Here is a 27,444-nt window from a genome sequence, read left to right as displayed (position 1 = left end):
AAGATAAGAAATTTAATTTTGAATGGATTTTGCATCTGAATCAGATCTTAGACACAAGCCCCAACTTATTATTTTTTACAGTTTATTTCAGATGATTCTCTAATTTATCATGTTATTTATGTTACATATTAATATTTCAGATAACTGAAAATTTTAATTTGAATATAGAAGTCTAATTAAGTGTTAATATGCATCAGATTTATGATATTTGCCAACAAGATTGATACACACAATTTTCTTTCTTAATACAAAGTTATTTTAATATACAAACAACAGTGCAATTTATAATAACAGTTATTACAAATAGTATTTTATATACAACAGTTTTACAAACTTACAGACAATACTAGATCTTATGTGTGATCTATAACTGAATATTTTATCAACATTTCAGATCCATAACGAGCAAATTAATTCTGAGTTTATATTGTCTTCCTTGCTTAAGCTGGCTAGCTCAGGTGGTCTAATGCCATATGTAAGCTGACTTCTACAGAAGAAATTTAATTTCCTCATAGAAACACTGTTGTCCAAAGTTGATTCACTGAAGTGAAATCGTTTGTAATGTTCAAAATATGTAAATGTTCCTGGTCAAATTCTATAGATTTTGATTAAAAGGTGTTAATCAGAATTATAGCTCCTGAGGCCTATAGCATACTGACTGTCTTTTCACACATTGGTTTATATAGTTTAAGGTGATATTCCAGAACATTCAACAATGTTTGAAAACTCACAAGACTTTTTTTTAAAACAAAGAATCTTCTACAAGTTTAGAGAACAGACGGGACTTGTGCAATACATAGGTAACAATTTACTTTACATGCATAAAAAAATACTGTACTAAAACAAATATTGGTATTAAAATAAACATATAGTGGTAAGTTTGTGAGAGGTTACATTTCCAAAGTGTAAATGTACTGGTTTTTGCTTTGTGCTAATATTTTTAATTTATGAGAGCATAACTGTATTCGTCAATGTTACATAAGCAAGCTCATATCTAGAGTAGGGGAGTTTAGTTGGTTTGGACCTCAGTATTTTTGTCTGAGTTTGTAAATTTAAATTTACAACTGTAAACTTAAATTTCAAATGAGATGGCACTACTGTGTGATGACATATCACAAAGCCAAACCTTCCACCAATTGGAGTGCAACACACTTCCTTTGCAAATGATTCCTCTACATTCACATATGAAAATTCATATTCTTTTTCTGGCACAGTTGTGTAAAGGCATGTTTGGTTTCGATGAGGGTTGTTAAAGTATTTTACTTCAACAACTATAGTTTTATTTTCAGCTTTTCAATGTGAATTCACATATTAATGTGAATTCTTTTTGTTTTGTGCAGGAGTGTGAACAAAGTTCACTTACAATTATACCAAGTTTTGCTTATTCAGACTGTGACAAACATTGTCCAAAGTATTGTGGTTTCCATGTTGTTTTCAGGACCCTCTTATTCCATTCCTGGAACACATTTCTCGTCGTGGAAATTTTAATACTTCTGTACCTAGTGAATAACTTTTGAATTTTCCCACCTACATTACGTATACCTTATGCTCATGGTTTCCTTTATTCTCCCTGACATATTCTTTGGGTACAAATTCCCTCCTGTTGTTTTATACCTTGTTATACTGCCTTCCCAGGTAACACATAGAAGTTACTGTTTAGATATGGCTTCTTCCTCCTTAACTTGTACCACATAGAATATAATGTTTATTAATAATTACTTATTCCTTAACATGTACCACTTAATATATTATATTTAGTCATATTTACCTTCTTGTCAGCATATCACATGTAGATATTAATATTTCGTTCTGGTTGATTATTCCTTAACACATCCCCCTCGGTGTGGATCCCTGTATGTGGTGAGGGGACCTTTCAGGGAAGGTTCTGTTTTTTCAGTTTACCTCCTTTGGGATTTAAACATCCACTCACATGGGGACCTGTGAAGGGGAGTTGAGGATTCTGGTGGATGAAGGGTCCAACCCTAACACACCACTTTGGTCTAGAATTTCTCTAAACGGGCAGCCTTGGGGTGGCTTTCCTTCGATAAATTGGCTGGTTGACTTGGGCAAGGGTCAACCAAGTACCAGTATTGGATATTCTTAACAGGTGTTTGGACAATGTATCTGATGCTGGTATTTGGGTATAGTGCACATGAAACCCTGGTGTTACTGCAGTGTCCTTGTTTGACATTGTAAATTTCCTTTATTTATTATGGATCCTCCAAGTAAAAACTTAAATAAAATAGTGAAAAAAAACAGTCAATAGGTAAACGACCACATCTTGAAGATTCTGAGCAGCAATCTTCAACATCTCTAATGCCTGTTATACCTCACTTTCTTATCCTACATTCTCTTTCAAACAAACTTTTAGGGCATATATCTCCCTTTTTCATTCAGAAGGAATAGATGGACTTGCTGGCTTTCCAAAGTCAGTAAAGAAGTTTCGATCTGGTGACATATTGATGGAAATATCCACATTTCAACACAGTGAACTTCTCTTGCATTCAGAGGCAATTGGGGATATACCTATTGAGGTTACACCTCATGCTACTTTGAGTTCATCTCGAGGAGTTATTGTTGAGAGGAATTTGAAGAACATCCTCGAGTCAGAGATTTTCGCTGATTTCTCCACTCAATGAGTTTTTGCAGTGAGGCGTATCTCCACTCACAAATATGGAATTACGATGTCAACCAATATTCTCATTCTGACATTTATATCACCATGTTTACCTACCACAATCAAACTAGGTTATCTTAATTGCAGGGTATGGCCATACATTCCAAACCCTCTGTGATGTTTCCAGTGTCAGCAGTTTAGTGACTCAAAGACATCATGTTGTGGTTCCTTGACATGTGCTCGTTGCGGTGGCAAGGATCATGATGCCAGTGAGTGTGAAACAGATCCTCATTGTGTCAGTTGCAATGGCTCTCACCCATCCTAATTTTGTTCTTGCCCTAAATAGCTGGAAGAAAAAGAGGTGCAGCAATTGAAAATGATTCATAACTTTACTTATCCTGAGACTCAAAAGTTGCTGTCCACCACTTCATCTTGGACATATGCTGCTGCACTTTGTTCCACAACTACAGTGGGAGTGTAAACAGATCTCTCTGTGCCTCCCAAAAGAATCGATTTCAAAACAAATGAAAAGTCTTTTGACTTCAGTGGTTAAAAAAGTTGATGAATCAACTTCAACACCCATCTCTGTCCCTTACATACATTCCAACAAATCCCAAGATCCACTTCCTTTGATTCCAGGTACAGGCATTTCCTTGGATACATCTCCCTCTCCCACCCCAAGATGAAACCCATGTTGCTGAAATTCTCTTCCAACAGTAAAGACCTGCCCAATTGAGCCTCAAGTAAAGACAGTAAAGAAAAAAGACGTGTCATAAACAAAAAGGTTTTCCACTCAGTTTGCGTACACATAAGTCAAAATGGCCACCTTGATACAATGGAAGTGTCAAGGTTTACGTTCTAATCTGGATGGCATCAAAACACTGTTTGCTTCCTACCATCCTGTATGTCTTTCCTTACAGGAAGCATTTCTGACACCTGCTGATACAGTCACCTTTTAGCAGTTTTCTTTGTACAGAAATGACAGGCTGTGTGATGGACGAGTGGGGTGGCACTATTGGTTGATCAGCATGTGCCCACCCTGTCTTTGCCACTTGACACACCCTTGGAGGCAATAGCCATCCGTGTTTCCTTGGGTCATACTATCACTGTTTGTTCTCTCTACCTGTCACTTGTAGAAACATGTGATCAAGCAGACCTTGATGCTCTCATTGAACAGTTTCCGTTTCCCTTTTAATCCTGGGGGACTTTAATAGACATCATCCCCTCTGGGGAAGTGCTGATATTGATAAGAGGGGCCGCTCTGTTGAATGTATGCTCTCTGATCACAAGCATTCTCTTTTCAATACTGGTTCTTCTACTTATTTTCATGCACTTAGTCAGTTCTTTACTGCTGTTGATCTCTCAGTTTGCTCCCCTTCGCTATTCTAACATTTTTCATGGAAGGTTGACAATAATCCATGAGGCAATGATAATTTTTCTTTAATTTTAAGAGAGACTGGCCGTGGTCAATGTCACACAATCTGCATGCCCCAGTGGAAGCTGGATCACACAAACTGGCCCTCTTTCACTGCTCTTGCAGAATGTGATCCTGCCATCGTCTGTAAGCCATCAATAGACGACTGTGTGGCAGCAGTAACTTACTGTATTATACAAGCAGCTGCTCAGTGTATTTTTAAAACCTTGACACGTTTTCTATGATATCCTTATCCGTTGTGGAATCCTGCCTGCCACATAGCAAAGAAGGCTCAAAAACAGGCCTGGGATACTTTCTGTAAATATCCCACACTTTCCAACTGCATCGCTTTCCAGCAGGCCCATGCACGTGCTCAGTGGGTAAGACGTTGAGAGTCAAAATGAATCTTGGATTAAGTTCACAACCAGCATATCTTCTACCACCAGTTCCAAAGTCATATGGGACAAGATTTGAAAGGTCATTGGGCAATACTATTCTGTCCCCCTCTCGATCTTGCTCTCTTATGGGGAGGAAGTAGCTGATACCCAGAGCATTGCCATTGCTCTAGGTAAAAGGTTTTGCCAGGTATCTATCACTTCTGCTTCTTCCTCCACCTTCTTAGCCATCAAGACTCAGGCAGAGCGATCACCTCTTTCCTTTCGAGCTGATTGTCTCTATAACTATAATCGTCCCTTTACACTTGTGGAAATCAAACTGGCCCTTCATCGGTCTGGTAGTACATCAGTTGGACCTGATGATATACACTATGAAATGCTGCATCATCTATCTTCTGCTTCTCTTGCTATTCATCTGATTGTTTTTAACAGTATCTGGTAGGAGAATGTTTTTCCTGATGCCTGACACCAGGTTTTTGTCCTACTTTTCTCTAAGTCTGGGAAGGATTCCAAGATTCCTTCAAACTACCATCCAATTGCTTTGACGAGCTGTCTATGTAAGACCTTAGAGAGGATGGTTAATGCTCATCTTGTTTGATTCCTCAAATTAAACAACCTCCTCTTGCCCACCCAGTGTGGGTTCCAACGACAGCGCTCCTCCATGGACCACCTGATTCGACTTGAAACGTCAATCAGAGAAGCCTTTCTCAAATGACAGTATCTTGTAACAATATTCTTTGACACTGAGAAGGCTTATGATACAACATGAAGGTATGGCATTTTGCGAGACATCCATATATATGGGTTACATGGCCATTTACCCATTTTTATTAAAAATTTTTTAATGGACAAGAGATTCCAAGTTAGTGTTGATTCAACATTTTCCCGTTCTTTTCTACAGGAATTTGGAGTCCCTAAGGGATGTGTTTTGAGTGTCATGCTTTTCAGTATAAAGATTAATGCCATCACTAAACAACTCCCTCTCGGTGTTGCAAACGGGCTCTATATCAATGACTTTCACATCTCATGTGAGTTGTTGAACATGAGGTGTATTGAGCAGCAGCTACAGACTGCCCTCAATAATTTACTGAACTTTAACTTTTCTTTCTCTAAAACCGTTTGCATGTACTTTTGCTGCCAACGGGGTATTCATCCTCATCCTGAACTCCATATCTGTGAAGTTGTGGTGCTTGTGGTCCCTGAGACAAAGTTCTTGGGGCTTATCTTTGACAGTAAGCTGACCTTTATACCACACATCAAGCTGCTACAGGTCAAGTGTACAAGAGCACTGAACATCCTCCATGTTCTCTCTTCCACCACTTGGGGAGCAGATCGATGTTTTGTGCTAAAGATATATTGTGTTCTTATTCAATCGAAACTTGACTATGGATCACTGGTCTATGGCTCTGCCAGAATATTGGCCTTAAAGACTTTGGCTCTGCACTGGAGATTTCTGCACTTCCCCAATACAGAGCTTATACATAGAGTCTCATGAACCTCCTTTGCACCTCTGCCATTTGCAACTGCCTTTACTATATGCTGTGAAACTTTGTTCCTCACTAATACATCCCATCTGGGGTTGTGTTTTCCTTTCTCAGTGGGCCATCCTTTTTGGAACAGATGATCTGCCATTGCTCCTTTTGGCCTTTGTATCCAGGCACTGTTAGGTTAATTGGGTCTGTCCTTGAATAACATTGATGTATCCACTGGTCAGCCCATTCCACCATGGCTTCTTACAATCACCAAATGTGATCTATCATTAAGCCATCTGAGAAAAGCAGACACTCCTGATTGGAAATACTGTCTGTTATTTGCTGAACATCTTTTGAACCATCCTTCCATTCCTATTTATACAGATTTTTTGAAATCAGGTGACTGTGTGGGCTCTGCCATGGTTTGTTGTGGTTTGGTGGTTGTGTGCAGAATTCCCTCTACAACTTCTGTGTTCACTGCTGAACTTTATGCCATTTCTCTTGCCCTAAATCACATAGAAGCTAATCAGTATTCAAACTGCACTATTTATACTGACTCGCTTAGTTCTCTACTGGCCCTGGAATCTCTTCATGTTAGTTCACACCCTGTTCTCGCTGATATTCAAAACCAACTAGCCCATTTCTCTTTAACATCTATTTCTATCCAGTTTTTCTAGATACCAGGCTACATTGATATTAGCGGGGAACAAGCTCTCTGATGCTGCAGCTAAATCTGTCTGCTTTGGCATTATCACCGCTGTGCCTCTTCCATACATGGACTATGGTCCTGTATTCATGGCTTGGCTCTGTGCCAGCTGGCAGTAGACTTGGAGTGAGCAACATGAAAACAAGCTTTTCCAAATAAAACCCTGTATTGGACTTTTGGCCTTGAGGATTGGAAAGAGGAAGTTGTACTGACTAGACTATGCATTGGTCACAGTTTTTAACTCATTTTCTTTTATCTGGAACTGATGCACCAATGTGTAGTCTCTGTAACACTCAAGTCACAATAAGTCACAGTTTACTTTCTTTCCATCGTTATGACTCTCAACAACAGCACCATTTTAAACATGTTCTGTCCCAAGTTTTATCCATAATGTTAGACAGTGTTATTGGTGATGGTGACACTGTCCACCTTGGAAATGTTTGTAGTTTTTTAAAGGCCGTTAATGTTTTAATGCCATTTTTTAATTTATACATTAGGCATTTTTTATGTGATTCCCTTTTTAAGAATTACAGTCCATCTGGTTCAATTTGAAATTAGAAAATGGCTGTAATATCAAGTAACTCAAAATCAGGACTGGAAAGGCCAACTTCAAGTGACTAATGATGTTGTTTGAACTACTCGTTAGTCATCTTTGTTTTGTTTTACTTTCATTTCCTTTTATGAATTTTACTAAATTTACTTTAATTTTAACATTTCACTGGATGTTTGGTGCAGATAGCCTAGCTGCTTTGTGCCATAAAACACCAAATCAACCAACCAACCTTAACATGTCCACATAGAAGGTAATGTTTATATCTTATTCATTCCTCCTTCACATGTACACATGGAAGATCTTGCTTATTCTTAGTTGATTATATCTTGCCATTTACACTTAACTGTTAATTTTTGTTATTCTAGTTCCTTATTCTGTAACATATCAGTCTAGAAGATAATATTTAGTATTTATTCATTACTTTTTCACTTGTACACATGGAAGAAAGTGCTTAGTCTTCGTTAATTATGTTCATGTTTGAATAGAAGAAAATGTTTTGATGCAGCTCATTACTCCATAACTAGTAGCTCACTAGAGGTAAGTTGCTGACATAGTTATTTCCTTATGGGCTTCTTTTCTGCACATGGTTTTAGTGAGTTACACCCAAAACTTAATAAAATTACTTTATTACCATGCTATGTGAATACATTTAGCATCAAAATATTACCACTAATTCAAGTTTTAAATTCTTAATTTTATCTCTACCAGTTTTTCTATGGTGGGGGCAAAGGGCATGCTGTCACATTTGTAGACTTACTTTGAAACTTATATTAAACTACTATTTTATGAATGTATCTTAATAAGTTTGGTATCAAATTGTAGATTGTAATTCATATTGTACTATTATGCATTAGTTAATTGTAGTGGTGTTTGAAATATATGACAGATATAAGAAATTTTTCTGGTGTTGTGATGAGTTCCAACAAAGTAGCATTGTTGTTCTGTAACTTCAACTGTACAAAACAGTCTCTAAGGTTAAGATTGTATCTGTAAAACCCCAATGGACATGTAATGAATATTTTGGCTGTGGTGGAGTCAGTGTTGGGATTATGTCTGTAAAACTTCTTTGGAGATTTAATAAATGTTTTGGCTGTGGTGGATTTAATATTGGGATTATGTCTGTAAAACTCCTTTGGAGATGTAATAAATGTTTTTGCTGTGGTAGAGTTAGTATTGGGATTATGTCTGTAAAACTCCATTGGAAATGTAATAAATATTTTTGCTGTGGTGGAGTCAGTAATCAGTAATTTAAAATGTTTTTGTATGATATTGGTTGCTAATCTGTTGAGGGGATGATATGTTAAAAACAAGGGTATTCTGTCATGTTAACTTTTGTCCTAAAGTTGGCTATTGTGTATGTGTATTTTTTAAGATATTGGCCAGGTGTTTAGGTTGGGGAAATCCTCCCATTTCAGTTTTGTAAACTACTCTTTAGGAATAAGTCTTGGTTTCATAGAGACAGAAAGAGTGATTGTCTCTGTAAGCATGGCTCTAGTGTCTTTGTAGTGTACAGTGGTTTTAAGAAAATCAGATGAAATGTTTGTTATTGTATGTTGATATCTTGGTATCAGAGATTTGATAGGTATAATTAAGGGATTTTTTTCAATAATGGGTAACTGTGCTGAAGTATTATTTATTTTACTATGCTGTTATTTGATTATTTTGTGAATTTATTATTTGCTTTGGTTTATTTATCTAAATCCAGTTTCAGATCTAACAATGTCTTTTTCTTATTCTTCTTAATTTTAATAACATTTGCTTAATAACTTCAGCATTGGTTTTTATCAGGAATTTTTGTCACCATGCTCCACGTTGAATGTGCGTAATTAGATCTTTTGTGTTATTTTACCTTTTAATATTATTTTTCAGCCTAATTTCACTGTAATATGGTCTTTACTATATGACAAAGGGTATCTACTTGCAATTTATTCTTTAATAACATCTATCCAAGTTTTTTTCTCAAGTATTTGCATCAGATTTAATGCAGTTCTCTTTTTTTTCTCTCTTTCTCTTTTTTTTTCTCTCTTTCTCTTTTTCCAGGATTGCAATAAAGTGATATCTCGAGGCATATTCTTTGTAGAAGATGATGGAAGAATATCTAGTCATCACTACACTTTAGATTTAAAAGAAGATTGTACAGTGTGTATTAGCACTAAAGCTGTAGAAGGTTTGTAAAAGTGTTTTTTGCATTCCTGGTTTTAGTTTTCTCATATGATCAGATTAAGATTTGAAAAATAACCTTCTCTCAGTCTTTCTTCCAAAACGTTTTTTAAGCATCATGAGTAGTCAGTAGATAATTTGTTTTATGTCATAACCCAAAGTTCCATAAATATACATTCACCATTCTGGCATGTGAAAAAATGCATGCCCATCACATTGTGTTTAAACTTGAAATAAGTTTTTCTACCATTTAAAAGAGAGTGTTATGTGATATGTAAAGGATTATCCTTTTGTTATTAATGTAAATAAACATGGTTCTTAGAATTTGTTATTTTGTTTATTGTATGCAGTGGAAAGATTTTGTGAGGTGGATGTTGAGATGCTGCTGTTTGGTGAAGGAGCGAGTGGAAGTCGATCTCTTATTTCTTCTACCCAGTTCAAAGACAAACAGGTAACATCATACTTATTCTACTTATTACAGATTAACTGTAATTTCAGAATAATATATAAACAAAAAGTAAAAATGCTTGTAACCTGCTGAATAAGTGTGACAGTTCTAGAAACACTCATATTTTTAATCTATCATGTATGCATCTGTTCAAATGAAATCAACAATTCATTTTATTGTTATTCTATATCTATATAAAAATAAAAATTAACAATGGTAATAATCTGTATACATATAGAATCTGTAACAACTGAAGTGTGAGTGTATATTACAAAATATTATTAGTCCACTAAAACACAGTCAAGACAGAGTTCCTTTGTAAAGCCTATAGGTCAATTTTATATTATTGAATACAGTGGCATGAGTGCACATGTGCTGTGTGAATGCAAGTTATTTAATGTTAGTCAGGTTTGACTGTAAGGTCAATACAATAAAAATAAGAAATATATAGCATTATGAGACTTAAACTATTTAGATTAAATATTTGTATTTTCATGTTATAATGTGTAGTTTAGAAAAAAAAAAAAAACAATTTATATTTATTTCTTAATTTTTTATGGTAGTTATTAGATTGGTTGAATTTACAGACCCCACACATTTACGTCAGATAAAATAACAGACAAAATATAAAGTCATACTGAAAAATAAACATTTGAAATGCATTTAGGAGGTTTTAGAGATTACACAAATAATATTTCATATTTTGGGGATGAAAGTTTTAATCATATCATGAAAATCACTTCACACTTAGACTAGTAATGAAACAGACTCAATATTTTCACAAACAAATCTTTAGTAAAAATACTTCATTAGAAAATATGTTTTTTGTTTACAAAGTATTTGCTGTCTTTACTAAAAGTCTACCAAATTTTGCAAAGATACACACACACACACACTGCATCACAAGGTAACTTATAGTATAAATGATTAAAATGTGCAAATGTTTATATGAACTATTGTATATTATATTGAGCCCATTGCAAAAGGGTTAAAGGAAAACAGTATTTTATCTTGATTTATGAATGTTTATCACAGATGTTGGAATTAATTTTTTCTAATGCCCTGAACAACAAGATTTTAATATACTCTGCCTGTTACACAAGTCATTGTTTTGTTATGTTATGTTATTGGTTCTATTGTTATAAAAAATGGGTAAATTTGTAGGGAAAAACACAAGTTCTGGAAATGCACGCTAACATGTCAAAATAGATGCCTCTCTGATTCGCTATGTTATGTATACTATGTATTGAGATTTCAAATAGCCAGAAATTTTAATTTTAATTTAGAAGTTACTTGAATGTTAGTATGTATGAAATTTATGATATTTGCTAACAAGATTGATACACATTATTTTGTTTTTTCAGAAAAAACTTTTTGTATATAAACAACAATACAATTTGTAATAACAAGCATTACAAATAGTAATTAAAAAAATTGACTTGCATACAAGATTTTTACAAACTTACAACCAACACTGTCTTATATCTGGTCTGGAACTGAATATTGTATCGACATTCATTGATAGCAAATTAATTCTTTGTTGAAACACCTGTACACTTCCCTTGACAGCTAGCTAGCTTGAAGCACCTGTACACTTCCCTTGACAGCTAGTTAACTTGAAATACCTGTACACTTCCCTTGACAGCTAGCTAGCTTGAAACACCTGTACACTTCCCTTGACAGGTACCTAGCTTGAAGCACCTGTACACTTCCCTTGACAGCTAGCTAGCTTGAAACACCTGTACACTTCCCTAGACAGCTAGCTAGCATAAATCACCTGTACACTTCCCTTGACAACTAGCTAGCTTGAAACACCTGTACACTTCCCTTGACAGCTAGCTAGCTTGAAGCACCTGTACACTTCCCTTGACAGCTAGCTAGCTTGAAACACCTGTACACTTCCCTAGACAGCTAGCTAGCTTAAATCACCTGTACACTTCCCTTGACAACTAGCTAGCTTGAAACACCTGTACACTTCCCTTGACAGCTAGCTAGCTTGAAGCACCTGTACACTTCCCTTGACAACTAGCTAGCTTGAAACACCTGTACACTTCCCTTGACAGCTAGCTAGCTTGAAGCACCTGTACACTTCCCTTGACAGCTAGCTAGCTTGACGCACCGTACACTTCCCTTGACAGCTAGCTAGCTTGAAGCACCTGTAAATTTTTATTGATGATGATATATATAATGTTCTCGTAGAAATACTAACCTCTGAAGTTAACTTTGTGAAGTTCAAGGGTTTGCAGTGTTCAAAATCTATAAACGTTTCTAGTCAAAGTCTGTAGTTTTCCTATTAATAATAGTTAATGACAGTTATAGTTTCTGATGCCTATAGCACCATTACTGTAGCTGATCAATAAAAATAATTGTTTCTCAGCGTGTCAGTTTTATATCCCAATCACATCAGATTCTTGAACTTTCAACAGTGTTTGAAAACACTAGTGTGTTTTTGTCAAACAAATATTGTTGATTCTTACTCTCAATAATCTTCTACAAATTCAGAGAGCAGGCAATACTTGCACAATGCACACCCATCAATGTACATCACATGCATCAAACTGAAACAAATGTATAACATTAAATCTGTTACATTTCCCATCCCATATATGCAACATCCTTTTACAATGGGCAAAGAGTATTCCTATAATATGACTATCTCGTAGGAAATGTCTTTCAGACCCTTTCATACGATACTTTTCTTTCCCTTGCTCCTGTCCCTTCAGTGTTGATATTAACTGTTATATTAGTTTGAGTTTTTTTCACTACTACTACTTTTTAAGAGAGAAAATGAAATAATGTGCAAAATGTTTATTAATTAACTGTGCCTGTGTTGTTTTATGGAACTGAAAATTGAGGCCTTATGGATTATCACTAAGTACAGTAGTACTTTACAGTAGGAATTGAAACAAAATGGTGGCCATAAAAATCATCCATTTAAAACCATCTTTAAAATGTCCAAATATGAACAATGCTGTTTAACAGTATTGGCTGAGCAAAACTGAAGTTTATTGTACTTACCTAAATAACTGTATACATGTTTACAAAGTGAATGAAAATTTCACCATTTCAACAAATTTTCATCTTATCACTCTTATTGTTTTGCAGAACTTTTCTGGCTGGGGTACTAATGATGATTTTCTTTTACCAAAATGGGTACTAACATATAAAAATAAAACAGACAGTGCACTTACTTTGGGTGTATAATTAGTTTTTAGTTTAGGTTTGTAGAGGTACTAATGAGAAATAACATCGAATAATTTATATGCTTCTCATGTGCTTGATATTAGTGGTGCACTAAAATACAACTAATAGAAAACAAAGAAGTATAGTGAATTTTATTTTATTTTATAAAGGAAGTAGGTATCAGTATTTATACATAATTTAGCTAGCTATGGTAATATAGAAAGTTTTAATGCTACAAAAAAGTTTTGAAACAAGCCAAAAGTACAAAAACTGAGTTACTTAAAATATTTTAATTGTAAAACAACAAGAAAACATACACATACTTTTTTCATATGCAGATATACCACATGTTTTCTACCTTATTTGAATGTTCACATAGAATGTGGTTAAGAAACTTCTGCAGTTGATTTCATTGTAATTTCTTTGGTCTCATGTTAACTCTTAGCAGTGACACCTGGTGATTATGGTTGTAAAACTGCATCATGTTCATGAGGATCAACAGTTGTCTTCCAATGGTAGATCAGGTGGTATCTCAAGATTACGGTCTCCTTTATGTAGAATGAACAGTCATGTAGGTTGAACTAGTCATTCTTGATAAGTGAGACTTTACTGGTTCTACTTTTGGCAGTCTGCTGCATCATCTTGAATGAGCATGCCAACTTGGAAATAAGTCTTGAAGGAACCAATCAGATCAATCCATCTCTAGTTGCATTGTGTTATAAGGATAAAGATTGTTTCATTATGTATTACAAGGTGTGTTCACTCTTTATTTTTTTCTACAAAGGTAATCACATCAGAGGAATTCTCTTTTACTTTTCCATTGATTTTGCTGAGCATCCATTTGTATAGAGGTCCTACCTCATTTACTTTTTCAGGAAATCAGTTTAACTGAAAATGACACAGTTTCGCTTATATCCAATAGATGAGGTGGAGTTAAAAACATTAATAAGGTAAAAAATTCCTACATTTGTAAACCTTTCCGATATCTTAATATAGGTGAGCATTGGTGTTTAAATTAAGAATATTTCAAACACCTACAACTTTTGTAAAACATAAAAACAAAGGTTCACAGTAGCATGTCTCTAAAGTAATCATGAGGAACCATTCTTGAAATTCACAGTAAAATTTATATTTTAAAATATCATGTATTTGTAAAAATGATGTTTTAACCATGATATCCAACTATGTATATGTGAGAAAGTTCATAATTTAATTTAAAGATAATTAAGATTTAAGAGTAACCTGTACAGTGATACTGTTTATTTTGAATTATCAAGGGTTAACTGTGTTTAAGGTAACCATCTATGTTTCACAACATTACATAGTTGATTTTGTACCATGAACTAAACATATTAGTATCTATTGTTTTAACCATACCCTTCAGCTTATATCTGTGGCATTTTACCGCTAGATTAACAGTTTTATCTCATTCTTATATAATCCAGTTAATGCTGTTTATTTCACTTAATCTACCATCTAATAATATTTTTACTCTTTGAAAGCAGTTTTAACGTTTTTTTCAATGGAAAGGTTTCAGAAACATCACATTTGAAGTCACATTAAGTATGATTTTGTTTTTCAATCCTTCATTCTTAGTTCACTTAATAAGTTTACATCATTCAGGGTGTTTACTGGTTAGAGGCCAATCTGGAAAAGGGCCATTACTGGATCATCCCCTTCACCACAGGCTGTTGGATAAATCCCATAATAGACTCCAAAGATGAATCCATTTCTCTAGTGCATACTAATGAAAGCCGGACAATAACCTTGAGCACTGCTGCTACAGAAGCCTTAAAAAAGGTGTTTGAAAACATTGATCTGGATCAAGATGGGCTTGTGAGCAGAAATGAGTTTACTCTGTTTAGCCTAAGAACCAGTGGGGAAATGCCTACAGATGAAGAGTGGTCAATTGTTGAAAGTAAGTTCTAATGACAATCTCTTATCAAAGACAAATATCTATTTAGAATGCTGGTTGCATTTATGAAATACTGCATTAAGATAGGAGGATTACAAGCACAAAGTGTAACTTCTATATTGATTATTTTTTTTAGAAACCTTTCATAGATATGTTGACATCATGCTGTGAAAAAAGTAATAAAATCTACCCTCTAACCATTGCTTTAGAAACATTTTACAATCAGTGTACCAGTTTATATATCACATGAATTTTGCTTATTTTCTTAACGTATACTTATCACTACTTTTAATGCAAAGTATGCAATAAATAACACCTGATAAATAACTCTATCTGCTATTTCTTCACAATACTCACTTTGTTGATTGGCACAGCATTGTTTAGATGTGTGTTTTTTACATATGGCTATTGCTTATGAACATGCTTCTTTGCTATTTCAATTTTGTTAGTAGTTTTAGTTTACTGTGATTTACTTGTTTCAAAATATTTTTTTTGCATTTTTTTGTTGCTGCTTAGAAAATGACAAGATATCTTAATGTGAATTTGAAATCAATATATCAACCATGTAAATTCCTGTTACAATAAAAAATGTTACTGATAGGACTTCCCAGAAATCAGGTTTAACTTTTATCTGCAGAGGAGTTACAGGTCTTAATTTGCAGGAAACTAGGTTCATTTGTTCAGCCTGCAATTTCTTCTTCTTTTCAATGTGGCAATGTTTCTGAGGAAACATACAATCGATAAGACAATTTGGATTCCATTATTCCAGCACTTCCTAATTTTGCTCAGTCACACTCTACTCTCTTCAGGAGTTACTGTGCAATCGCATCATTCACATGGTGAAAATTTGTTCTTATCCTTGCTTCCTACTTCTTCCAGTTCTCACAGAGGATCTGTGATAAGTTTTTCAAGATGTACACTTCATATTCCCAGGGTACACATGGTTTAGATGTCCTTTTACACAAGGAAGAATCAAGTACTTCATATTCCCAGGGTAGATGTGGTTCAGATGTCCTTTGTGTGGCTTTGCCCTAATTTACACAAGGAAGAATCAAGTACTTCATATTCCTAGGGCAGGTATGGTTCAGATGTCCTTTGTGTGGCTTTGGCCTAATTTACCTAAATAAGAATCAAGTACTTCATGTCAGTTCTCAGACTTCTGTATGTTAGTTATTGATGATTACTTTGTTTCTTTTAGGTAAACCTACATGCTTTGAAGACTGCAACTTTTGTGGGTTTATGAGTTCATTATTAATAAGTACTTTAACTAGGTATATTTAAATTATTCATAAGATACATATCATTATTACTAGTAATGTCTAATTCACTTTTTAATTACAGTAAATCTTTTGTCATTGTTAACTATCATTCTAATTTTAGTCAGTATGGGATTTATTTAAATGTTCTTTGTTGTCTATGCTAGTTGTAATTAGAATGCACATTTGTTTTTTTGCATACTTTGTGGATTATATAAATTCAGATGGTTTGTCCACTTGATATTTATAAGTAGTTTAACTAGGTTTGTTTAGATAGTGTACTTTACATATTGCTACTAGTGACATATAATTCATTGTTCTGTCTCAATGGTTTTTTTGTTATTGTTAATATGTGCCTTGTTATTCTGTTTTGGTAGTTATTTGTTTCAAGTTCAGGGCACTACCATTTTAACTCCCCTCGACTTTATAAATGTTTTGTTGGGTATACAAACCTTGCTCAATGTGTTTACTGAATGAGTCTTTACACACTCCTTTCTATCAATGACTGATTCCTTTTTGCTTCCTACATTTTACCATATCCACAGTGGTCACTCATACCACGCAGGTTACAAACTACAGATCTCTGTGCTTTCAGATCATCACATTGTGGTCTTAGCATGATATTTTCATGTCTCATTAAATCTGGTAGCAGATTGATTACCTTATCCCAGCAAGATTCTTTTCACACAGTGGTTCCTCAATCCACAGGTCTTTAGATGGGTGTGTTTTCAGCTTGGAACATGCTACATACTCCTTTTCCACCCACTAGAACAACAAACTTCCTTTTGGCCTCTTGTTTCTCATCTGCTAATCCTGGAATGGTCACATTCTGTTAAGATTGGTGGAGTCTTCACATTATGTTCTATTCTACTGATGGCTTCATCTTGACTGGCACAACTACAGTCTTTGCTTGTACAACCTCCCCTACCCTTACCTCTGTCTGGTTCCCTGCTCTGTCTTTATGCATGGTTTTCATCAAGTCCATTGTCTTAACCCAGGAACTGATTTTATGTGTTGCATCCTTTTTTCTTGAATTATTAGACTTTCGTTTATGTCCATTCACCAACAGTGATAGTATACCACCTGCCTTTGTTCTCTTCAATGTGGTTTCTGTCCTTCCCACCCTTCCACTCCTCATCTTCATTTTATTGTTCAACCATGTCTAGCTATCAGGCAGTCTTGTCAACCACCATTTGTTCCCCAGATTTCATATGGTTTTATCTTCACCCATCCTTTCCCTCCTTTTCTGTTCATTTTGTGTTATGTTTGTTCCAAGTTCCTTTAAAATTCCTGATTAGGATCTCGTAGTCCTTTTTGCCCTTTCTTGTTCTCCATTTGAACTTTTGTCTTTGTGTTTTATCTACCATCTCTCCGTCAAAACCCATTTTACTCTTCTCCTTGCTTGCAGTCATTGTAATTCAAATATTTATACCATTAATATCACCTGCATTCTTTACCATTTTTCCTGTGTCATCCTTTATTGTGATCAGTCTTTTCCTAAGGCCAATGCTGCCCATGAAGGTGGTTTGGCTCTTGTACCCATTTTCTTACTTTCTATTTCCCACCTGTACTTCCATTCAAATCTTGATTAGCTTTTTTGTCTGGTTTCTTCTTTAAGGTCCTATGTGACACAGACTGCTTCCTTTTGAGGTTCATGTTTTTGACTTTTTATTACATAACCTGTCTCCTGTTATAGTTACAGGTTGGCTTTGTTGGCTCATTAGGCTAGTTTATTCAGACTTATTAATGGAAAGTAAATATTCCCATAATGTTTATTCTCATTGGGAGTTGTCACATGACTGTGTAACTTTAACATCTGTTGGAAGGGATCATTCAGGCCAGAATTACTTCCAATGCCTTAGTCTCTCTCTATCTGCATGGCCTGGCTGTATTATCCTCTCGTGGATATTGTTTCCTTTTCTTCCCATGGCAGTTCCACACACATCAGTTTGTCTTTTACTGGGGTAATTCTTATCACTTCACTTCACTGTTATTTTTATATCAGAAACTTTCATCTTGATCATTGATAATGAGATCCCACTCTATGGTGGATGTTACCTGGTCAGATATGCTTTACATCAAACCCATATTATTTACTGCTTACATTATAATGCTCATTCTTGAGATGGAGTGTTCCAAAAGACAAATGGCAGCTTACCCAGTGGTGTATCTATATACATATTTGTTTTTCTGGATATAAGTATCTTACACTCAGTGGTGAACCATCACTCATGGACATTTACTTGTAAGGTGGAAAGACATTTCTGCCTGTTCATGCTGACCCTTTGATTGAATAAATTGGGGTATTTCTGTCTTTAAAAATAGGTAATTAAGGATACCTATTGAACTTTATTTGGTATACTGTTCCTCCACACACTCCACTGTATTTTTGTTCCCCTTTTTTACTTCTAGTGGAGTGTAGTAGTCCTTATCACTTCTTTGTCACTAGGGTGGTGGATCATGGAAGCTTCTTCCTTTGTGAGTGTAGAAATTTTTGTTTACAATTCGTGCTTATGATTATCTTCTGAAATCTGGTTTCACTTCTTCCATTAACAGTGGCTATTTTATTCCAGGTTAACAAAAATAGAAAAAAAGAAAATACTAGATTGGTCCAGCTAGGAATGATATATAAAATACTTTTTGGAAACAAAAGTAAATTTATGATCTTAATAGTTTTTAAATTTCAGTTGAAACCTCCAAAATAAAAATATATGTGGAAAAGCTATGTTTCAAATGTTCATCTGCAAAATTATGGATGAGGTGAAGGCTGGTGCCATGGAGGTGGTCTTACTTGATGAGTTTAAATCCTGTGCTTCCTGTTTCATATTCCAAATTTAAATGAGAAATCTATGACAAATAGAAATCAAAAACTAAACTAAAATATAATTAGAATTAAACATAATAGTAATAAATAGTTCAGCTGTAAATGTTTTTTAATACCATAATAATAATAATACCAAAGAGTACAAATTAAATCTGTGAAACTACATTTGTACTAATGATTAATAATAGTTCAGTATCAAATGATTTATTAGTTAGTATAGAGTTTTGTGTAGTAACTATTAATTTTGATTGTCTTTTCCAATATCTACTCCCTCATAGTGCACATTTTGTCACCAACTTACGGAAGTAATATTTTGATATTTTACCTCATTTAGAGCTTCATATTAGACAAATCAGAAAAGGCTTGAGATGAGATGTATAAATAACTGGAACAAATATTTCATTTGTATTTATAACCAACAGCACCATAGCAACAGCAAATAATTTTCTTTAAGGTGAAAATTACACCAATCAGTAATGCTTTCTCTAGTCTAAAATTTCTCTTTGCATGAGTTTGAAATGTTTTTTCCATTACCTTCTGATAAGAATATGTATAGATGCAAAACACAAAACTTCTGTATTCATGAGTTTATCTGAGCCATCCCAGCAGACTCTCACAGTTTATGATACAGTTATGTAGAAATAAAAAAAATTGAATTTGAATCTGGGAAATGTAAATATGTAAAGATATTGTAGACCCTAAATAATCAATACTAGCTTTGTTTTTGCTCTGGGTTTTGGTCTTCAGTAGTTGCACTGGTCTGTTGTTGAAAAAGTAAGATGACGATTATATTGCATTGAGTGCTAAGCCTCTAATGTGATAATCCAAAGGCTTACATCCCTGGATGCTGACATCTTGTGGAGAAACTAACTGCTTCTCAGGAAGAGGATAGTTCTTTCAGCAATATTGCCAGTGATCTTCTGGCTGTGTACTGTCTTATTGATTTTCCATCTTTTTTTTCTCTTGCTACATTATTCAGTACTTTCGTTCACTCTGAGTGGTGATGAGGATCTCCTGTGGTTGCCACCTTTCTCATATAGATGCAGAAGAGGTCAGTATACTGCCAATAAAGCTGGTGTGATTATTATTAAATACACAATTTTGATAATTATTGCACCAGTGATCAAACCATCATACCTCATCTAAAAACCAATTTTATTTACAATAAAATCTGTAACTTGTAATAAAATATTCCTTATTAGTAAGTGAATTCAAAACAGAACAGTAAAGTTGTACTAGATTTGATAAAATGAATTTTAGTATTAATTAGTCTGCTGTTTCATTTAGCTTTACTACTGCATGGTCTGGCATGTACATGCAGGTGTTAGTGTTACCATAAAGATATTTTACTTTCTACCACCCATCAGAAGACCAACCACTTATGAATTTTATTCAGTACTTCCTGTAAGAGAGCTGTAAGCAGAGATGCCAACCATTACAATTTATGATTTTGGTATATACATCAAGACTATATGCTCATACAGACAAATATTACGACTTGTTGCAACTCCCAAATTATTATATATTATATAGGCCTATACAATAAAGTGATAAATTGTTCCCCCAGGGCTTGAAAGGGGTGAAAAGAAAATTTCTAGTGAGATACAAATAAATTTTGATAATGAATAAAAGACATAGTCCAAATGGCTACTTGTAATAATCATGTTTGTGCTTGAAATAATAAAAAATATTTGTATCTCTGATGTCTACCAATAGTTTGAGTGCGGTGCTTCTCCCTACTGGGTACGTGGGGGAATCCATAGTTACGTCATCAGTGCTTGTCAGCCAATCAGCGCTCGCGTAGATGGGTATTTCTCATTTTCTAAGTGGCATAGAAACACCAATGTGATCGTTCACAAGATGGGAAAAAAGAGGCCTTGTTCACCAGATTGTCTTGTTTCTGGGAAATCTAAAAAGACTAAAACTGTGAAAGGGCTCTGTCTACAATCATTATGCTCAATCACTTGAAATAGTTGGCATCTCTGTGCAAGTATTATATTGGTGGTATTGTCTGTTCATTTTTCATTGCTTTTGACCCAACTGGGGAATGACATGTATAAGCAATACATACGGTAACTCTGAGATTTATTAACATACCCTCACAATTATTAGAAAGATTTTGTTAAAGATTACGAGCATCTTGTACACAAAGAGTGACATTATTTTAATTATGTCTTTGTTTTTATACTTATGTTGTCTATTTATTGTTGTTCTTTACACTTAGACCAAATAGTTTGAGTGCAAGGTGATTTTTATTTTAATTGTAAAAATATGTTTCTTTATTTCACTGTGTTTTAGTTTTATTTACATAATCTCTAGAACCTCTTAAATAAATATCAGTATTTTTTAAGGTAACTGTTTACATTTTATTTTTCATATTCTCCACCATAGCACTAACTGAAGGTATCATCAACATACAGTGCAATGAAATGTTTAAAATTAAGAAACAGAAAAATGTATATACATTTTAATTTTCTATAGATTTCCTTTTGGTGATACTTATATTTCCATATCTTTTCCTTTCCTGTCCTTTATCATTTATTATTCACCTCGTCATAAGTCAACAATGTCCTCAGGGTATGTTATAATATGTTTGGAAGAGTTTGCAAGCCTCTGGCAGAATTATCTTATGCTCATACAAGACTGTAAATCTTGAAAACTTGGGCAATGTTTGAGATAAATTAAAAAAAAAAGTTTAAGCCTTTCAACTATGCATCTTTAAACATAAATAGTACCTAATACATAATATTAACTAAAATATGAAAGTAAAACCTAAATACAATTCCACTCTCTCTAACTATAGTATATTTAGATTAGAAACAACAGTCATTGCTATTATGGACAAGGCAGCCAATAATACTACTGGTAGCTACATCAACCCAGTGACAACAATTTTAAAATAAAATATTGTTGGATAATAATGTAAAATTAGATTTATTTGAATGATTATAAACATGTGCATCAAATAAGTACACGTGGCATATTAAGAAACTAAATAAACACAGCCACAAAACTATGCTAACTCAATAAAATTAATGATGAAATCAACAAAATAAAACAACACTTCATCAACATTAATAAATTTCTTCCAAAAAACTGTTGAAAAAATTACATGCATACACACATACCTAGACCAACAACACAATGAACAACAAACAAATGATAATAAATTCCAAGTTATAACAAACTACAAAATTTTAAACTGCTGAATACCATATGTTCCTGACATCAGCAAAAAAATAAACAACATTTGGAAAAAACTTATAACAAAATACAACATACAACATTTACATACAACATGTAAAAACTACACTAACAAACACAACACCAACATAATTTATAAAATACAATGCAACAGCTGCCACATCTTCTATATTGGAGAAACAAGCAGAAAAATGGATTCGAAGAACACACAAAAACACCTTCACATGTTTTGAACACTGCAAATTATATAAACACAACATAATAGAAAAGTCCCACGTACTAAGTAGAGAAACAAATGTAAAAAGATTAAAATCAAAGAAGCCCTACTTATACAACAACCAAAACCAAAATTAAACCAATATAAAGGAACACCTTTATACCTAGACTGATCAATAACTTAACATCTAACTGCAATGCTTCCTACAATCCCATACTTGTTTACACTCATATTCCTAAGACATGTGCCTGGCAACAGTCATTTGCAAACTCTCTCTTTGTTAATCTGAAGATGACTTAGGAAGATTAAAATATTGTTTTCTGTTTTATTACTAAAAGTGTTGATACCCATACCAGCCATCCTGAGATACACGTACGAATTCAGGTGCTCAAGGTTTAAAACTTTTGACTTGTAATATACGAAAAAAATTTGTAGTATAGTTTTGGAATTTGATGAATAGAAACCCGGGGTTTATGAAAGGATATTTCTCAGAATCGTCACTCAGGATAATGACTTTAGGAACATTCTTCTTTATTTTTACTTTTTGTAAGGGATTTCAAGTAAATAGATTGAGACTTTGCTGTAAAATGGTGTTATGTCAATTTCACAATCTTGGTGGTAAGTGTTATCACTTAATGACTTGTGATCACTGTCAGTGCATTACAAAACTGGTAGCCCCCCGCTAGTACAGCGGTAAGTCTCCGGATTTACAACACTAAAATCAGGGGTTTGATTTCCCTTGCTGGGCTCAGCAGATAGCCCGATGTGGCTTTTCTATAAGAAACTAAAAAAAATACAAAACTGGTTTCATCCACAAATACACACTATGTGAATTAAAGTCATCCTTGATAATGAGGGCATTCCTTTATAATTTCCTTACTTCTGGACACTTCTTCTGTTTCAGATTACACATAGTTTTATTGATTAGAACTTTAAATTAAGTTTTGGTATATTTTAATAGAAAAAAAAATATCATCAACTTGTAAATTCTGGTGACAGCAGTTTGAACTTATTCTGCATGTAACTTCATTTTTTGTTGTGCATTTTTGAAATCATGCAGTTTTCTGACTTATTTGTAGCCTAACAAAGTAAAATCGAAATATACTAATCCTTTATCTTGTGTTCATAGCTAAAAAGGTTCCCAAAGAAAAGTAATTTAGTTCCTCCATTTTTCAGAGAATCTTTGAGTTTAAATAAACTCTTTTACCAGTTTTTAAAATGATCTTAATTTGTATAGAAAATTGAAAAATAAATCTTTATGAGTGTGTATGTTTATATGTAGATATGTATGAGATTTTAGTTTTTACTGAGAACTTTTAAGAAACTTCACAAAAATTATTATTATAAATGTCAGCTTATCATTTTTTATTTTTCTGTTTATAATCGTAGGTAACTTTGAAACAAGGTCAGCAAAGCTGACTATGGATAGTTTCCTGGCTCTACATGAAATGGAAGTTCAGGAGAGTGGAGATACTGGAAGTCTAAATCAGACTTTAAAACTGATGGGATATAATTCAGATTTACAGTTAGACAAGGTAACTAGGAGTCCAACTTGCTTTTGAATTGTTACATTTCTAAGACATTTGTTAATAAACTATCAGTTTAGAAAGTAGGCAGTTAGTGGATTTTGTAGCCAAATGAGACTGATGAGTCTAGTGCTGGATGTCAGTATATGTTATTTGCTTAGACTAGATAATCTTTGCCATTCATGTTGCTTAACTGTTTTCTGTTTCTGGTTGCTAAAAAATAATTAATGAAGTTTGTAAGAACTATTAAGACCTATTTCCAAGAAAACTAAATTTTACAAGCGTAATTACATTATTTAATTCCTATCATTATTATGATTATATATTCATTACAGTGAGTAATTGTATTCTTTACACAGGCTGCTCCTTTCTCGTTATCTGTGTATACTGTTAGCAGTATTGTTTCTTTAACACCATGTCCTGTTATGGTTGACTCAGAACTGATTAACAAAGCCCTATGCCGCCTTGCAGTTGAAAAAGGGACGGCAATAAAAGTGAAAAATCTGAATGACCTTTCCTTACATCAACATCAGTTAAACCATCGAGTTACTATTGTTGTTCAAAATAAAGTAAGTACAGTTAGAAATTTGAAGTTCCTCATGGTTAATACAATGCAATTCTGAAATATGTTTTAAACTTCTGTTGTGCTACTGTGATAAAAGAGAAAAGAGTAATTGAACATTTTTGTTTTATATATCATTTAACTTCTCTGAAAAGAGAATCCAAAATAATTTTACCAATGTGAAACTTATTTCTTTTCAGAAGATTAGCTATTTTCATTCAGTGCTGCCCTTTATATGCAAACAATTTTCTTTACATGTGCCAAAAGCCTTGCGTTCTTCCTTTGATGGAGTAGTAAATTTTGACATATCTTTCAAGCTAATTATCACGTGTCATCTGTTAACTAATAGTAACATAATACGCTCACGTAACACCTGTGACTCCCTCTGAACTCTTCTATGAAACCATCATTACGAAGTTTTGCAGAATTCGAGTACAGACTTTTTTTGTGCTTTGCAATTTTGTGTGACACATTTTGAATTTCATTTGAAGTGGTTTTAAATTTTTGTTATACATTACCACAATTCTACCCAATTTATTATTACTCTTTTGCACTAGTCTTTTTGTGCAGTTTCGTAAATTATGAATTCTGAAGACCACATTACCATTTCAGGAGTTACACCAGCAACAAATCTTTTGACTAGTTTTGTTTATTGGTGATTGAACGATACTTAGGTCACCCCTTGTCTCCTGAATTTGTCTGTGGTGCTTCTGAATCAGTTGATGTTGTTCAGTGGGACAACAATTTTATTGACTTTTTCTCCTCTCAAGTGTGATATTCTTTGCCAGTTCCTTCAAGTAGGCCTTCCTTAGCTTTCATGAATTTTGTATCTCAGATTTCTCATATTTTTTTCTTTTTCTCCTATTTCTTATTCCCATTTTCCTTCATTGTAGCATGAGCTCAACCTTTTTTTGGTTTTTCTCCCTCTCCTGATATTCGGGGCCACACTGATCATTTTCTTTTCCAGTTACGTGAAGGAATCAGTATGTCATGCCCCTGTGAGCTTCTGATCAGCACACTCTAGCTTACCATGAGGTGGAATATCTGTTTGTTACTCACCAGTTGTTGAGTTCTTTGCTGCTTCTTTGGAGTGCAGATCCCAAATCTAAGGGTTAACCTCAAACATGCCCAATATTCTTGATTTTGTGTCATCCCTACAACCTTCCTTTGATGTCTGTCTTCTATCCATTTCCTCTTGACGGCTTTCCACAGAAATCCTGAGGGATTTTCTGCCGATACTTTTCACCTTTTCTCTTCTACTTTGGCCTGTAATTCCTCCTTGGCTGTTTCATGACATACATTGTTTCTTTGTTGTAAGAACCTTATAGGTGTGGGCTCTATTCTGGCTCAAGTTAATTTGCCCTCCTTATCTCAGGGACTTACATCTTTCTTCTTTTCTTCAACATTATGTCTTCAACATATTCCCTTACAATATAAAACTGAGGGTAACATCCACCCAACAACTGTTTACTCTTTCAATTCTTGTATCCCATTTGTCTCAACCTGATCCTTCCATGTCTGCTAGTCCTGTCTCCCATTCTTCCATTTCTTCCTATCCAGGTACTTCCTCTCGTCAAGGTTGTCGCCAATGTATTGTCCATCATCTCTGGTGATGGTGACTACCTGATGGGTTCATTGCTAATAGAAATTCGATTGTTAGATTTTATTCTTCAGTGGGTGACAAAAGTTCCTTCAGAGGGACTCGTTCTCACTTTTAATTTCCCACTCCCATTTTCTTTAATCTTGCTTTGAATTCAGTAACTCACTAGCATTTATCAGAAGTGGTTCTGGGGTTACTTTTGAAGCAAGCTGTTGAATAGGTCACCAGCTTTTCATGGCTTCCAAGAAAACCTGGGATTAGTGACGGTAATTGATCTGTTGTGCATCATCCACTTTATTGCTCTCTCCAAGTTTACTATGAAATCCTTTTCTACCCTGAGATTGGCATGTTTCCTGGGATTGTGGATGACAAAAATGGATGATTTCAATAACTACTATCTACACCTTCTGATAACCCTGCAGTCCTGACAGTATCTTCAGTTTGCTCATCTTGAGCTTGTTTATCAATTTTGAGTTCTTCACTTCAGACTTGCCTCAGCTCAATACATATTTTGTTGTATAGTTCAAGCATCTTATTGTATTCATACACTGGGTTGCAGTTTCATCATTTCATCAATGACTGGCTACTTCCAGCTCATTCCAAGCAGAAGTAAACCAGTACACCACCTTCTTTCTGCAGCACCCTAAGTGGAGTGGTTGATAAAGACTGGAAAAGTTGGTTCTTCAACCCACCTAATATTTCAGCCAAATGGGGTCTTCTTCGACACAAACATCACTTGAGCTCTCCCTTCTTTATGCCTCATTTCAATGGAACTTAGTTTGCCATGCCCTCTCAACTCAGTCACTTATTGCTTGAGAGGTTCTATCACTTTTGGAGATGTGTTCTTCCTAAACCACACTCATCCCTCTTATTTATGCCAGCATCAGATCCATGTAGTGAACACTTCACAAGTGATGGAATCTTGCACAGGATCCTCTTTTCACCACCATTTCCTTTTCTCCTTGCCTAAGAGTTTATCTAATGTGGTGATACAACAAAGTCAATACAATGGCAGGTGTGTCACTTCATCCCCCACATCTAGATGTCCATTTGTTCATGGGCAGTTCCCTTTAGGGCTGGTGGCTTGGATTGATCAATATCAAGCTTTGACTTACTTATCTGCAAACAAACTCATCTTGCATATCATTGTTCTCAAGCTTGTGGTGGCTCAACAGGCATCATCTCTTTTCTTTTCTCTTACTCATCACTGTCTGGTAATGGTTTGTTCCAATAACCCTATGGTTGTGACCCATAAGGGCACTTGTCCTGACATTTATGTATCCAGACCTCGAATCTTCTGTACTGGGCCCAAGCACATCACGCCTTCTCACATGTCATGTACCAGATGCTTTCAGTCTGATAGTGGATCATTTTTCATGTCCAGACCAATCC

General features: G+C 34.5%; 2 protein-coding genes across 2 annotated transcripts in view; both read left to right on the top strand.

Annotated features, from left to right (window-relative positions):
* LOC143239841 (uncharacterized) overlaps positions 1–27,444 on the top strand; it is a 298,954-nt gene that overhangs the window by 62,682 nt on the left and 208,828 nt on the right. The gene's annotated exons all lie outside the window — the stretch shown is intronic.
* Positions 1–27,444, top strand: part of LOC143236822 (EF-hand calcium-binding domain-containing protein 7-like) — a 55,294-nt gene that overhangs the window by 11,565 nt on the left and 16,285 nt on the right. The window contains exons 3-8 of the mRNA XM_076475424.1: positions 9,198–9,324; positions 9,668–9,768; positions 14,572–14,866; positions 23,754–23,899; positions 24,250–24,459; positions 26,934–27,329. Coding sequence (XP_076331539.1) covers positions 9,198–9,324; positions 9,668–9,768; positions 14,572–14,866; positions 23,754–23,899; positions 24,250–24,459; positions 26,934–27,329 — 1,275 coding nt within the window. The remainder of the gene's footprint in view (positions 1–9,197; positions 9,325–9,667; positions 9,769–14,571; positions 14,867–23,753; positions 23,900–24,249; positions 24,460–26,933; positions 27,330–27,444) is intronic.

The sequence above is a fragment of the Tachypleus tridentatus genome, chromosome 2 (assembly GCF_004210375.1).
Source record: "Tachypleus tridentatus isolate NWPU-2018 chromosome 2, ASM421037v1, whole genome shotgun sequence".
In the NCBI taxonomy this organism is placed as follows: Eukaryota; Metazoa; Arthropoda; class Merostomata; order Xiphosura; family Limulidae; genus Tachypleus; species Tachypleus tridentatus.
Note: the sequence above shows the minus strand (reverse complement) of the source record. Positions and strands in the feature narration are given on the sequence as shown.